A 15,478-nucleotide genomic window follows, 5' to 3' on the forward strand; every position below is an offset into this window, starting at 1 on the left:
CCAACATTAGCTTCAAGGTCCTAAATATAATTATATTCTATTTCTTTACGAGGTGTAACTCAGCCCCACTCCGTCTGCCCTTCAGGATTTTTACCACTAACTCGCAGAGACTGGTTGATTTCACTTGTCGTACCTCCACCCAGTCAAAGATCTGCTCATCACTGGCCATGTCCTCCAGCAGGAGTCTCTCCAGCTGTTGTCTCAGCTCCTCGGGAGACCAGATTCTTTCGGACAGAGTCGCCTCAGAGCTGGAGGCGTCCGATTGAAGAAACTGGAGTTTCTGTTCGAGTGGAGACAACATTGATACGGTGAGGAAGTATAGAAGAGAAGGACGGCATGGAAACAATACAAAAAACATTAGAAAGTTCTTATTTGTCTCAATTAGTTAAAAAGTCTTCAAACAGCTGATAGATGGTAACAACTGGGTTTCCCCCCTATTGGTATTTCTTGGGCCTTGAGGAGCGTTGACCTTCATCACTGACCTGTTGTGAGATGAAAGCCTGGACATCCTCTTCCTCCGGCAGAAGGTCAGTCCAGTTGAGGCCTGATTCTTCCCACAGAGAAGCCACAGTACGATGGCCCTGTGGAGACGAGATGGGACAACATCACAAACCTATGCTCTGAAATGTCTTTTCTATTACGAGAAATATTTCATCCATAAACTTACTTAATGAATTAGAAAATATTTGCTTCAAATCAAAAGATCAAATCAGTTGAAAAGTGGATTTCATTGATATTTTTCATTTACTGGTTTATAATTATTATAACAGAATCATAATAATAACACTGAATGAATAATACAAAAAAAATGCTACAGTGAACTCCAGTGCAGTGCAACAGTCAATAATCTGTGTTTATTTACATTATATCTGCAGCTGAGTCACTTGTTATAATCCACCTGCTTCATAATGACAGGTACCAGGAAAAAAGAGTGAAGAACAGACTGAAGTGTTTCTTACCATTTGTTTGCATAGTATGAGCAGGATTTCAGAGATCAAGATCCCAGCTCTTCCCACAGGAAGCAAAGGTTTGCTTAATTCACTGTGAACAAACAGAACATGACAGAAATTAGAATCCAATCTGAGCAGATCTTTACTTCATACACAGCTTAGTTTAGAGCAGAGTTCATCACAGTCGACACGTTTGTGGTCTCGTACCTAAAGAGCTCTCTCATAGAGAAGCCCCCCTCCTTCAGCACAGGGCTGAGCAGCTCGGCCAGGTACAGCCAGATGTGGGGAACGTCGATGGCCATGTCGTCCGCTTGCTCCAGCGTGTCTGCAAACCTGGGAAGAGAAACAAGGACGTTGTGGTTAGGAAAAAGAGCCTGACTGAAACACGGACCAGCTTCAAATTATTGAGCAAAAACAAATGAGTTCTTCTACTCAATTTAAATTCAGTAAGTTTAGAAGTAGAAAATGTTTACATGTTCCCGAAAGAAATCAATGAATCGTTGGCAAAGTTTCTTAAAGTTTGAGAGTTGATGATAAATCTGTAAGAACATAAGGAAAACCCAAAAATACACTGGAAATTGGCCACAGTAAAGTAGACATTTTAGTTTTTTTAAACTAAATAAAAAATTAGATGTAAAAACAGTCCATTCTAGAAGAGACATTTCTCTATTTCCTTGTATCAACATAATTATAGGTTTAGAAAATAATGAACAGGAAGATAAATGGCTGGACAACATCAAATAAATCTATTTACTATTGTTTTCTCCACACAGGGGTTCAAATGAACTCTTAAGTAGAACTGAGCAGGGGAACTGACCCTTTGTAGAACTGGGGTTTGGGCAGGATTCCCTTCTGCGCCAGCTGGAAGAGGAGCTGGCCCAAGTGGTCCCGTGTGATCTGACTGCGCTCCAGCGTCGACTCCACCCCCACGCGTACAAAGATGTGCAACTGAGAGCCCAGATCAAGTTCCACCACACACTGGACAGCCTCCTGCAACAAAACAAAGACGCATGTTGAAGCCTTATACTTACATTTTTCCCTTTAAGAACGTTTATCTATGAAATTGAAAAGAAAATAATCCGTTATCAGTTGACTGGATCTCATCACCTTGAAATCTTTAATGTGCAGGAACTCGTCGATGATGGACTTGGACTTCCTCTCGACCTCCTCCTCAGACCGAGCAGGTTTCTCTATCGTCTGGACAGGCTCAGGTTTCACTGTCGATGCAAATAAACAACCACAGTCACAACAGTGTGATTAATGGCAGAGAGTGAATGTGTCAGTATTATCGTCCTGTCTGTCTGGTGTTGGACAGCGACGTGTCTCACCAGGCTCTCGGACACTGCTGCGCTCTGGCTCAGATTTGTCCTCGGTGAAACTCGGTCTCCGGGGTTCGGCTCCCTCTCGCTCCCTGTCTCTTCGCGGCTCCTCCGGGGCTTGACTCTCCAGCAGCTCCTTCGAACTGCTTCCCCTGGTGAACGGCCCAGGCCGTACAGATGGCGGTGCAGAGATCAGCGGCTTGTCACTGCGCTCTCTGCCTGTACTGCTACGACTGGTGGGGGACGAATAAACAAAGAGTGAGGAAGGATGTCAGTGTAAATGAGAAACTCTGAGTATCAAGCTTTTCAACCAATTTGGAACCTAAAGTAAACTTGCTCCTACAAATTATTATCACTGACATAAACAAAAACAAAAACTAATAACAAAACTGATTTATTTTCAAATTCAATGGAAACTAGTTAAGCAGAGTTATAAATTTAATAAACCAGGAGAGATAAATCTCAGAATCACAGAGACTCTCCTCATGTTTCAGAGAAACCTAACACCAACAGGATTCTTCAAATCAGACAGCGTTGTCATCTCATACCTTCCCAGAGTTCTCCTGGTGTCGAGGTCTGGGTTCTGTGGAGGAGTGGTGGAGGGTTGAGGTGTGGGGGTGGACTGCAGCGCCGAGAAGCGGTTGAGGCCGGCTGTGCGTGAAAGTTCTGTTACAGAGATGAAACGTTATGGGAGAGATAAGTGAAAAATAACAATTGTGGATGATCAGAGTCAAGGTCCAGTCATTAAGAGGAAGATACGTCACCTGACCCTGTATACAGGATATGCTGTAAGTTACAGTTTTATATCAGGGTTTCATCAAGTTACATTTAAAACATTTTTAAGAACATAATGAAGGAAATTCTCTTTAAACGGAATAGATATGAAAGACTATCACACTCCCAGATTCCTACAGCTAAACAGAGAGGAACAGTCGTAACATGTGAAGTGTGTGACACCCTGTCCTCGCAGACTCTAAACAGCTACAAGACTCCCGATCACAAGACAGCAGGTCATGTAGTTTGAACTGCACAGTGATCTGACAGCTTTAAAAGTCATGTGGTGTGACCTCACCTGAGTCATTGGCCTTGGCTCCTCCACTGCTGCCCTTCCCCCATGTGACTTGAGCCCGGGGGCCCAGCTGGATCTTCTCGTCCATCTGAGGCTGCAGAAAGAGAAGCGATTATGGTCACATTTCCAGCAATAAAAAATACAGATGACAATAGTAGAAAATCTGAAAGGAAAAGTCTAAAGGTTTAGACTGAAATCTACAGGTACAGATTTCAACTATTCCATGTTCTCAAAATGTCCAGCAGAGGGAGAACTAAGCTTCTTTCCAAAGCACTGTCTGAATTCTGCAATGCCCAATGTTAATCAAGGACAAGTCCCAGCCTAATTTCTGTCTCCATACCATAAGTTGTATTTTGTAAACATGAGGTGACCCAACGGCTTAGTGAACGAGTGTGCTCCCTGTTCTACACTGAAACATGGCAGAGTGCATCCAGCAGGTGGAGATCCCATAAAGTCTGTTCTCCTTCTATTCTGCAGTACCTCATGGATCCTTTGTGCCACCTTTGCACTGCCGAACATGTAAACTACAGTAATGTAGATCAGATGGGAGCGGGGAGAGTTTGTACAAACAGCCCGGTTGTGCAGATTCCAAGGATTAATCATAAACAGTTATGGGACCCAAGTTATCTAACCCTATGTACGGTTTTCAAGCCAGAGAACAGAAACCACAGACGAGGAAGTCTGAGACTAAAATGGAAAAACATTTAATGAACACGAGACGAACTTGTCACAACAAGAAGAAAGAACTCACAGCTTTATCATTATTACAAAGCTGCCGATGTTCGATCGAGATAGAGTTTTCAAAACAGCCTCCAGATTCAGCACAGACAATCAGGCACAAAAAATGAGGCTCACAACTTTTCACGTTATCTGTGGTTTCTACTCAGAGGTCACTGCTGATTTCACAAAATCTACTATTTTCAAATACTCTTGTTTTGATAATTTTTTTACTATATTAAACTCATCATACAAAACTTAACTGTTTAAGTATCGACCCAGGTTGATAAGTTTAAGGAAGTTTAAGTGTAGACCCAAATGCCTTGAACTTGTTATACTTTTCTGATTGTACAGCATCCTCTTAACAAGTCCTGACTCTACTTTAGGTTCCAACTTTAATTCAAATTAACCTTTCAAATCTCTCAGATCGAGTCAGTTACCAATAGCTTGTTGTTTGTCAATCTCCATCTGTATAAATATGAGCAACTGAACTAAAGGGGACCGAAAGTAAATAGCAGCTGCACGTCTCCTGTATGAAGTGTTTGATTAATCCACACAGTAGAAGGTAAGAAAAAGGTAAAATGGTAAGATCTGCGTCGAAGCCTCGGAAAGCTCATCTCACCTTGGAGATCTTTGGGATCTTGTTGGGGTCGATGGTCCTGCTGTTCTTCGTCATGGGCACAGTGTTCCAGGTCTCCTCTCTCTGTACGCGCTGATCCCTCTGCTCTCTCTGCTCCCTTGGATCTGTGGAGACACACCCACACAAAAAAACAAAAAAAACAAACAGGGAAATACAGGTTTAAGATTAGTTCACAGAAAATACAGTGGAGTCAAATGGCTGTGAAAGTGGCAGACAGAGTGACATTTCTGACTGCTTTAGTGGCATGCTGCGTTACAAGATGAAATATTATAGGTCAGCTATTAGATGGGAGGGAGCGAGGGGGCTTCCTGTCTGCTGTTGGGCACAATAGCATCTCTGCAGGCTATAGGGACAGGAAGTCTACAGACTGGCTTCCTGAGTCACTATAGCTGTGCCAATGTGATTCTAAGCCTTAAAGAGGATTTAGACTGCAGGCCTGACCTGGCCGTCTCTTGTTGTCCTTGGAGAGCAGTGCCTGCTGCACTTTTCTTTGCTCCTCCTGTTCTTCAATCTTTGCCTCCTTGTGGATCTGCTCGATTGTTTTCGGACCCTGGTCGGCTCTTCTTGACACCCAGTTGTGCTGAAGAAAAAAAAAAATGTGGAGAACAACAATGATTTCAAACCGGAATCAGACAGATGTGTTAAACAGATTTCTTTGCTCTTTATCTTTGACAGTTCAGAGAATTTAGGAGCATGTGTTGGTGTTAACACACAGTGCTGATACATTTTAGTATAATCAGTCAATCACAGAGGAATATTCTAATGACTGGGGACACACTGATGAATTCATTAAAGATCATTAGCGATCACGTCTTGCTCAGGTTTATTCCATTTTTCCCTGTTCAATGTTTCTATGAAATTGTTCCCTTTCCATACTGAGGGCCTATGGATAGAGGCTGTCGTGTGATGTACAGACTGTGTGCGTCGAGGACAATTTTGGGCAATAGAAATTAAAGTAAAAAGCGCCTAATTTTGCAGTAATTATGTTCAGTACATCGATGTGAGGAAAAGACTACACATTCATCTGAGTTTGCTGTGTTTGATGAGATATTTTTCTCAAGATGAAAATCCATCAGAAAGGACTAATTTACTGGTGGTAAGAACTTTATATCACCATCTCAGGATCATATCGAGCTTGTAAGTAGTTAAATGGGATTGTTCGTCCTTTGCGAGGAAGAAGAAGTAAAAGTGAAATGGCAAAGACCCACTCACCAATCTCAGGTCTATGATATCTTGTAACATGAACCGTATCCGAGACGATGTCTTCCTCTCTTTGACGATTTTTTCCATCTGGTTAAAATACTGATCCATCCGAGGCTGGTGAGACACAGAGGGAGAGAGATGGTTAATTTGAAGGTCATGTTCAGCATGTCTCCATTCAATCTACTAGACAGCAGGTTGCAGATACTATTATTCTACAGAGTTGACCAATTGTCCAGTTTATCACTTGGAACAGATGAAACCAGAAAATTTCATCAACAGCAGCATGAAAACCGTAATAGCCCAAAACAAACGGATATTTATATATATATGAGAGAGAGAGAGAGATAGATAGAGAGAGAGAGAGAGAGAGAGAGAGAGACCACCGGATCATTCATGTCTCTCCAAGTATCTGAGGACTCCGACTGAGTCCAGCTGGGAGTCACCGAGTGAGCAGAGCTGAGTGGCGACACTGAGGGGATATTCCTCATAACCTACTTGTAAGCAGCTGCTGTGGAATTAAATCACACCAGACTTTTCTCTTTTAAGTCTTGGAAACTGTGTCCTTGTAAATCAGAATCACCTCCTAAATCACTTATTTGAAACGTGCAGAAGAATACATCTTGTTGGGATGAAAGCAGAGACATGAACTGATCTTTGGCTGCTCTAATGTCAAAAACACAGCTGACAAAAAGTTCTCATCACATCTTCATCCCTGGAAATAACGCATCGCTCTTAATATTTTATTTAAAAAGGGAAACCAGCTGCATATTATCCTGTAGAAGCGTTCAATCTGTAGCCCTTCAGACCTTTCTAAGACCGTTATAAAATAAATTTAAGATTTATGTAAAATGTACAACCACCAGCTCACCTTAGCTTTCTCAAAGTCAAGGTCCTTGCCGATGGTGGTGAACAGCCTGCAAAGACACTCTAAAGACTCTTGGTCATGGTTCTTCAGCAGCTTGACCACGCAGTCATGCATGATGGCCTCCGTTAACATTTTGAGCTTAAAGAGTTCGCCGATGAACTTGATGTTGCCGATGGAACGCCGCCGGGCAATGTCCTTGGCCTCCTGCAGCTCTACCTGAAGTCGGTCACGATCCGTCTAATGGGACAAGGAAACAAACCTCTTGAACAGAGTTGAAACAGACACTAAAAATTATTCGGTAAAGATCCGGTGTCACACTTACCGATGCAGCAGAGTCCAGCTCCTTCTGCTTCCTCTCAAACACCACATCATCCACCTTGTCTTTCTCAAACTCCTTCTGACAGCGGTTTAGCAGCAGCTTGCGAAAGTTCACTGTGTTGTTGGGTTTGTCAGTTGTGGGCACTTTGAGCTGCACATGAACAGTAAGTGGAATGAATTCAGTAGAGAACATAAGCATTAAGACAAAATAAATAATGAACTAGCCGTGAAAAAATAGTTTTCTGCAGGTTTTTTATATATCAACATATTAACATTTTCGTACCTGGATTATTTTGATGTAAATGACTAATATATGTATGGTTATCAAATGGTGGCAGACAGAAAATTCAATAGTTTCTCTAGAACTCTAGTAAATAGAGTCTATAATTAAGGATATGCACGTTTAATGAATTGTTTTTTTAAAGGATTATTTCTGACTACGTAATAAATAGTGTCTGTCGTCTGGTGTAGACTCTAGAGACATCAAAACAATACAACTACATCATCCCACTGTACTGGATTGTGTTGCTTTTCACAGCATTATTCTGCATCAAGGCAGAGCTGAATATGAACCAATCTAAACAATAACATTGCAAACACAAGACTCTCGTTCCAAAGTCGACACACTTCTCTGCTCAACTAAGCGACCAGCTTACCGTGACAAGGCAGCGGCACATGTTCCCGTAGGCCACCGAGAAGCTTGGCTCGTCGATGGCCTTCTCAAACACCAGGTCAATGACTCCTTTGAGCCGCTCCTCCGTGTCGATGGTCAGGTCCGTCACCTGCTTCATGAGCTGGTTGAACTTCTGAGGCGTCAGCTTGTTCAGGATACTACGGACCTTCTTGAACAGGTCCTGAGGGAGTAGGTCATAACAGGTACTTAAACTCTGAGGTCATCGATCACAAAGACCAATCTCTCGCTCCACAGGAAAAACTAGTCCTGTTGTAAATTGATGATAAAGGCACGTTTCTAAACACAAGTTGGGAGATGAAATTATGTCATCTCATTTTATTCTGTGCAACATTAAATCATTTATCAAGTAATACGGAAACTAAATACTCTATACAATGATTTTCCTATATTTACTAGGGCTGCAACTAACGACTATTCTGATAGTCGATTAGTCATCGATTAATCATCGATTAATTGGATTAAGAATGACACAAATTCTCATTTGCTCTTATTTAGCAAACAGCTTTTAAATTTAGCTTGAGGTTGTTCGAGACATGTGATGACTGAAAATTAAGATCGATACTTCATAAAAAAAAAAATTATTTCAATAACCTTTGCTGCATATTAGAGTACTGTTGACACAAATGCATAGAAAAAGTTTTTGTCCATTTAAAACCAAGGACAGGCAAAGTGCTAAAAAAAAAAACGTTACACCCCTAATATTTACACATTTAAACAATATCTTTACTGGAATTTATAATACTTGTAATGTGATTGAACCAACATAAATTATAATTTTGTTTTCCCGTATATGTAATTTCTATATATTCCCACTGCTTTGTGGATTTCAGATTGTGTATATTTGGTCGTACCTGTGTTTTGTTGGACTCTGGTTCTGCTGGGAGGCTTTCCCTCTTCATGCCTGGTTTCCAGGCATTCTCTGATTTCTTCAGCTGAACATCGTCGTGCACAGACATGGTCATGATGATCTTCCTGGGTGGTGGTCGCCGCGCCCCAAGGTTTATAAGCTTTACACAGGAAGAAAGAGAAAAACAGTATTATTACCATGACTCAATATCTTTTTAAAAAAACATTCTAGTAACTGCTTCCATTCTTTGAACCCAGCAAAGCTCTCGCCTTGTATTTGACAAAAAGATGCTGGATAAGTCTAATCAAACTTCTCGCCTGACTCCTGTGAAGAAAATGAATAAGCCAATTTCCCCCAAAATATTGTTTCTGATCAACCTGATTTTGACCCATGCAAAGCAAAAACCCTACTTCAATATCCCAAGAGTTTTTCTGTGTTGAATTAACCATCAGAAGAAACTCAAATCCTCCAGAGATCACTGACCTCTGAAATTTTTTTCTGAATTAGAAAAACCTCCTCTTCTTAAAAGCGGGATGTTATCAAGTGTTGACCGAAACAGAAGCTAGGAAGTGGTGGAGTGTGTTTGTTTATTTGTTAGTAACTTACTGGAGCGCCTCGTCCTCCCATCATCTGTCTGCCAAAATCTGCAAAGGCAGGTGTGAAATCAGGTCCTCTGGAAATCACCCGAGAATCCGGGACTCGAGTTGGCAACTTGTTTTGGTTCATCTGCAACAAACACACACACACACACACACACTCGCAATGAACTGGACAGCAGGGGGAGCAATGAACCCCCAAATAGTAGTGGGCAAAAAGAGTCTGGTCTGAGAATGTGTGTGCCCACGCGTTCTAACTCAGTGGACCCTTAAAGGTGACCCTTGTCATGTAGCACATTACCAGCTCTTGCTTTATGTATTTTTACTCTACCGGCAATAAATTAAACTGGTTTGGTTCAGCAAGCTGCTCAGGGAGAGAAGTCAGAACCAGATGTTTAAGAGAGGGAGGGAGGGAAGGAAGAAAGGAACGCGGGAGAGAGTGAGATAGTTGTGGGGGAGGAGGGAGAAGAACAAATCCAGCTCTTTGTCCTTCAACCGTCTTTGACTTCCTCTAAACTCCTTCCCAGTGAGATCTCCCACAGAGAATATGAGATGGTGGCATTGTACCAATCAAGTGTTTGCCAGACTGGTTGTTCTTCTAAGAGAGGTTGGGGAGGGGCCCTTACTCTCAACACTGCCAAGTGTGACATAATGGCTATGTGATTTTAATCAAAACAGCATTTACTGGGCTATATGCTCCACCCATACATATGTAATCAGAGCAATGGCCCTAACTCTCTGTGGTGCATCTTTTATCCAGTGCATGTAGAGGAGTCCAACAAAGCCTTTTGCTGCAAGCCAATAACGAAGAACAATGCAATACACTCTACATTAGAGGTGCAAATAACCATTACTTTCATTATTTATTCATTTTATTTATCATTTAAAAGCCCAAGTTCTCAGCCTTACTTCCGCAGAAATTACCGCTACAGTTTTCCAGAGCTTAATCTGAGGTTTTCAAATTCTCCAACTATAAAGTTCAAACCAAGTGAAATAAAAGATCAGATTATAAATAATCACATTTTAGCAGCTGGAGACACAGAATCTTTGACTTTGTTTACTTCATGACTGATCTACTCATTGTTACAGCTCCAAATAATAATCATTTCTGTTTAAAGAAGCAGATAATGACTCTGTGGGAAAAATGGACGACAGCAGAAATGATACAACTCCCTGATCAATAGGATCGTGTTTAGAAACAATTTTAATAAATAAATAAATTAATCTTTGTATTTTTTAATGCGAAAATGCCAAACGCTTACTACTTCTGACTCAAATATGAGTGAGGGATCACAAATGGAATATCTTTAGCATTTGAACTGATGGTCAGAGATAAAAACAAGACTTAAAAACATCTGTCTCAGGGAAGCCGAAGAGCTTTTGCATTCATACAAAACGTCCTATCTTTATTCTAGAGCCTGGTGTTTCAGTTTGAGAGCACTCAATGATTTCATATTCAGACTTTGTGATGCTTTCTTTCAAAACCCTGCCTCTCACTCCATTAGCCCCTGTTTCAGCTTAGATTTCCTGCACTCCAGCTTTTGGCTCCTCTCCTCTCGCTCACACTGCTTCTGAGCATGCGAGAAATGTCTCTGTCTCGGATTTCACCTCTGTTCTTGGATTTTTTTTCTTCTTCTGCACTTGGATTTGTTTGGGCAACACGTCTATCACAATTTCCCCAACCAATAGAGTGCAGGGTGTAGTGCTGACAAATGAAACTGTCAGTGTCAAACAAATGTTCTGCTCTCAAACTGAAAGACTAAACTCTTGAATAAAGACTTTACTGTTTAAAATATTTATATATTTACAAGGTCACCAGACAATTCACTCGCCACATTCCAGTTTTATAGTCACATTCAGACAGTTTGCCATTGGGTTATTTCCATTCATTGATTTTTTAACCCTCGGCTGCAATAGGTTTAATCACAGTGTTCACTTTTGTCTAACAGCCTATGAATCTATGAGTGTGTAACATACCTTGTCTAACACCACGTCACTGATTGGGGGGAGTCCCTCAGGCTTCTGTATGCAGGCAGGCTTGAACTGGAAGCACAACAGGAAGTCCCTGTTATACTGACGCTTCCCACTGGGATCGGCCAGGTCTGGACAAACAAGAGAAAGAGTAAATATAGTAGCTTTACACACTGGCAACTCCAAAAGGCAGAAATACATTTAAGTGCTGCATTTGGTAACTGTCCAGAGAATAAGGTTCCTCTTTACCTTCTATATCCTGTGGAGCTCCTGTGGAATTCTCCTTGTCCCCAGGGGTGGCTCCGCTGTCGCAGCTCTCCGTCTCTGAGGTGTGGCCCGCTCCGTTCCTCATTGGCTCCATCTCAGCCTCACCGTTCTCCTCTGGGACGGCGAGCTTCCCGTCGGCCTCTGGGCTGCTGGCGGGAGCAGGGGTGGATGTGAAGACTGTTGCTAGAGGCACAGGGCTGTTGCTCAATGGAGCTGCCTGCAGGGCCTGGTCTCCAGCAGGGTGATCCACTGACATTGGCTTGTCCTGTTGAGGAGGCAAGATTCCGTTTTCAGATCCCTCATTATTTGTCAGTAAACATTTTCCTTTTAAATCAATGTGCAAGATAATAAATTCCCAACAGCTCAATGGCTGCTGTCATGTAGTACTGTGTCTTGAGGGGGATTTAAAGTGCAAAGACAATTATTTTACAGTAATCCCTGTCAGGTGTCCAAAGATTTCGTTATTGTAAAACTAAATGTGTTTCTCTCTACAATGTGGAGGGCTACTTTTGTCATACTATATTTTTTGCACTATATTTAATCATATGCAATATCCTTAAAACGTTAAGAGTGGGAACGTGCATTCCTGCATAAAACGTTAGAAGTTTAGTGTAACATTAAACAAATATTGTTAATTCTTTTCTTAGTAACTGTTTGTCTGGTCCAACAGTCCCATTATGAAAAATACTAGATCCGCATTTGTATCTACAACAAATTGCACACACTCATAAATATCAGTCACCTAAACATGCTTGATTCAGTTTTTCATGGGATCTATGAATTATTCTCAAAGAAAATGGGGAAAAATGCAATCACACAATGTTAAAGAAAATGAAAGATCTCATAATTTTGGTGCAGATCACAGAACAGTTCCAGGATTTTGTTTTTCATGGTTCATTCCCCATCTCTCTAAAATATACTTTTGCAATCAATTGTGTAGTTTTAGTGTAATACTGCAAACGAACAAGTAAACTCCGACAAAAACATACGCATCTTGGTAGCTCAGCTGTAGGTACGCCAACTTTATAGTGTTTGTTCTGTGTAGACAAGAAGCCGTGTAACAGCCTGTTAAACCTGCCATTTATCAGTATGAAAATTCTCCCACAGCTACGAGGCCAGAACCAAACAATAAAGGAAAGGAAATGAGCACAGAACAGAGCTTGATTGAACAGACAGTGGGCCGGCCGAGGGTGAACATGATGGATAACTCCTTCGATGTCGTTCTCAGAAGATAACAACACCCCAAAGTCATTTAGGTCTGCATCCCCAACCACACATGTGGAAAAATGTTTCACTTTAACTATTGCCGACATTGTGCCTTTCCTCTTCTCTCTCAACCTTTGTCTCACTCCTTTGATTCTCATTCTTTTAAAATGAGATTTCAACAATTTGGGGAAAAAATATGGTGACGGGTGAATATCTCTTTCAATTATTTAAAACACAATTTCTTGTCTGTGTGTCGACAGACTTCAGACAAGAATACACATACAATTGATGATATATACTTTGAAGCTCGTGTTTTCTTTCCCCCTTTTCATCCAGTCGTTTTTTTTACCTCATCCTGCTTTTGAGGTGCGTCTCCAGCAGAGATCCCTTCATTTGGTTTCCTCCAGGTCTTTGGTATTGCAGAAGCCGTCTGATTTACTGCAGAACAACACAGACGCAGGAACGAGCGGTTAGTCAGTAAACAGCAGAACCACAATGGATTTAGAAGTGAAGTTTGTGTCCCAAAGGCAGCGATGACAGGAATAATCGGTCTGTATCCTGAAACCTTAAAACCGTCTCTACACATAAAAGAAATATAAAATGCTTTATGGTTACATTGTTAGGTCTTCATTGCCTTGATGATTTAAAACTCATTCATCTCAGACCAACATAAAACAAACAGCTAGAAGCACAAAGCGTTTAAAAAGGCAGAAAAAGAGGGATAAATAGAAAAGGGTATGTTTTCCCATTGAGTTATTATTGTTATGGTTTCCAGGAGGACATACAGCTGTTATTACCGACACAAATTACACTCATTAAAAAACCCATTGGTATCTTACAATAAATAAGCTCTTCAAATTCCTTACTTATGGGCCTATAAGTATTTGCTTGTTATAATTTATAACAAAAACAGAAACATGATGAAATGATTAGGCCCGTTATAATTACATTTAAAACGGTGTGTGATGCTACTGCATGGATGTCAATCTACTGATGCTGAAAACTTTCAGTTCTACCTATCATGTATTTCTCTGCAGCGGAATCTGTGATACCCAATTTCCTACTATGACCCTTAGTACTTTCAGTCACTCACAACTTCGAGGAGCATTTCTACGACAAATAATCAAACCATTTGTTCTGAACATAGTGTCTGTTTCTTGCAAATAAAAATATGAACGTAGCAGACTCATAAAATTATGTCTCATGCTGACTGCCCTTTCCCCCAAAAAATTCCCAAAGAGCAGAATACATTCATTGGTAACTGAGAGTTATGTGTGAATTTTACAGTTCCTGAAATGTAACAAATGAAAGTACCTGTTGTGGGGCTCTTCCTGATGAGTGCTTGATGCTGGGACTCTGTCTTGCTGTCAGTAATGCCACCTTGTGCCTCCGTCCCTGCTCTGGGTACAAGGTCTTTAGTGTCTATGGATTTGCTCGGCTCGTCAGCCTCTGTTGTGGCCTGCACTAGAGGCGGAAGGCCAGGGGGAAGCATCAAGGGCAAAGCTGGGGCCGGGCTCGAGCTCAGGGTAACTGGCACCACAGCCACAGGAGCCATAGGGGCCAGCGCAGCAGCAATAGGAACCTGTGGCCTCATGTCACAAGGCAAAGTTTCAGAGGAGGCTTCTCTGTAAGCAGGACTAGAGGCTTGGGGCTGCAGTGCAGCAGGGGGCATGAGAGAAGGCTCATGGCCCGCTGTCTCCAGCTCAGTCCCGGACTCGGCAAGGCCGTTCAAAGCCTTGGGGGCTGCTACAGACAAGGCAGCCAGAGTTCTTGGGGTGTCTAAGAGAGGCTTGTCTGTGTTGGGAGGCGGAGGTGGCGCCAAAGAGGGTTTCTGCTCCTCGACTGAGGACAAGTGAGAACAGACTGACTCCCTGGTGGAGGGATGTTCACTTGAGTTGGCCGCTGTAAGTGGTAGATTGACAGGGGTGCTGAGCGAGGCGGGGAGGGGAAGCTCCGATTCACTTGCAGGAGGAGTGGGCTCAGCTTCAGGTGTGTTGGCCTCCGGTCTCTCCACGGGGGCTTCGGGCTGCACAAGCCCAGGTGAGGAAGACTTCTGGACAACTGGCTGCAGTTTTGGCGCATCATCTGGAATAAGGAAAATACAGATGACTACATGTCTTCAGATTTAATCAGCAAAAGCTAATATTTGCATCACAGACTACCCCTAACAGTTATTCACAAATATGTAATGTAATAAACAAACATAAATCTGTTTAAAAGCTGTGACATTTGTGACTGTGACAGCTTCAAGTTCAACAAGCCAGACAGGGACTTTTTTTTCTTTCGTCAACATTTTTGTGGAGGTTGCGAGTGTGAAACCGCAGCAGGAAGACAGATAACATAAAGCACAAGAAAGGTTCAACCTAAGTTCAAGGAACCCTGCTGACATCACACTCCGTAAGTGAACCGAAAGTCAAAATGTTTAGTGTGCAGAGAGTTCAGTTGAAAAACTTTTGTGCTCCAAAGATGATATGGTCTGGCATTGGAGGCAATGACACAGCAGTAAAATAATACTCAACTTATTCGAGAGGGTCTGATGTTACATTTTTAGAATTGGGTCATTTCATGCCAAATCATCGTACTTTTGGGCCACACAGTAACAGATCTTAATTAAATTGAATGTGCTGATTTGGTCACATGAGACACACATGGAACTGACATTTGACATGTAACAGATCCTAATTAATGGCGATATGGGCTATCCAAGTCAATTATTTAGGGGAACTCTGACTTGACTGATCATATCTCCTTTAACATGAGAATGTTTCCCATATCATGTTAAAAGCTCTGGGGTTAAAACTGCCTTGCTTAGATTG

General features: G+C 41.8%; 1 protein-coding gene across 6 annotated transcripts in view; it reads right to left on the minus strand.

Annotated features, from left to right (window-relative positions):
- Window positions 1-15,478, minus strand: part of LOC133970562 (eukaryotic translation initiation factor 4 gamma 3-like) — a 44,077-nt gene that overhangs the window by 2,726 nt on the left and 25,873 nt on the right. For all 6 annotated transcript variants that reach the window (XM_062407473.1, XM_062407480.1, XM_062407457.1 and 3 more), the window contains 21 exons: window positions 13,977-14,747; window positions 13,012-13,100; window positions 11,439-11,721; window positions 11,196-11,320; window positions 9,229-9,348; window positions 8,627-8,782; window positions 7,738-7,935; window positions 7,086-7,232; window positions 6,767-7,000; window positions 5,908-6,012; window positions 5,137-5,275; window positions 4,678-4,799; window positions 3,342-3,432; window positions 2,818-2,935; window positions 2,279-2,502; window positions 2,058-2,167; window positions 1,768-1,940; window positions 1,158-1,283; window positions 960-1,041; window positions 483-581; window positions 134-280 (listed from right to left, as the gene is read on the minus strand). In XM_062407473.1, coding sequence (XP_062263457.1) covers window positions 134-280; window positions 483-581; window positions 960-1,041; window positions 1,158-1,283; window positions 1,768-1,940; window positions 2,058-2,167; window positions 2,279-2,502; window positions 2,818-2,935; window positions 3,342-3,432; window positions 4,678-4,799; window positions 5,137-5,275; window positions 5,908-6,012; window positions 6,767-7,000; window positions 7,086-7,232; window positions 7,738-7,935; window positions 8,627-8,782; window positions 9,229-9,348; window positions 11,196-11,320; window positions 11,439-11,721; window positions 13,012-13,100; window positions 13,977-14,747 — 3,659 coding nt within the window. The remainder of the gene's footprint in view (window positions 1-133; window positions 281-482; window positions 582-959; window positions 1,042-1,157; window positions 1,284-1,767; window positions 1,941-2,057; window positions 2,168-2,278; window positions 2,503-2,817; window positions 2,936-3,341; window positions 3,433-4,677; window positions 4,800-5,136; window positions 5,276-5,907; window positions 6,013-6,766; window positions 7,001-7,085; window positions 7,233-7,737; window positions 7,936-8,626; window positions 8,783-9,228; window positions 9,349-11,195; window positions 11,321-11,438; window positions 11,722-13,011; window positions 13,101-13,976; window positions 14,748-15,478) is intronic.

Source organism: Platichthys flesus, chromosome 2, assembly GCF_949316205.1.
Source record: "Platichthys flesus chromosome 2, fPlaFle2.1, whole genome shotgun sequence".
NCBI classification, from domain to species: domain Eukaryota; kingdom Metazoa; phylum Chordata; class Actinopteri; order Pleuronectiformes; family Pleuronectidae; genus Platichthys; species Platichthys flesus.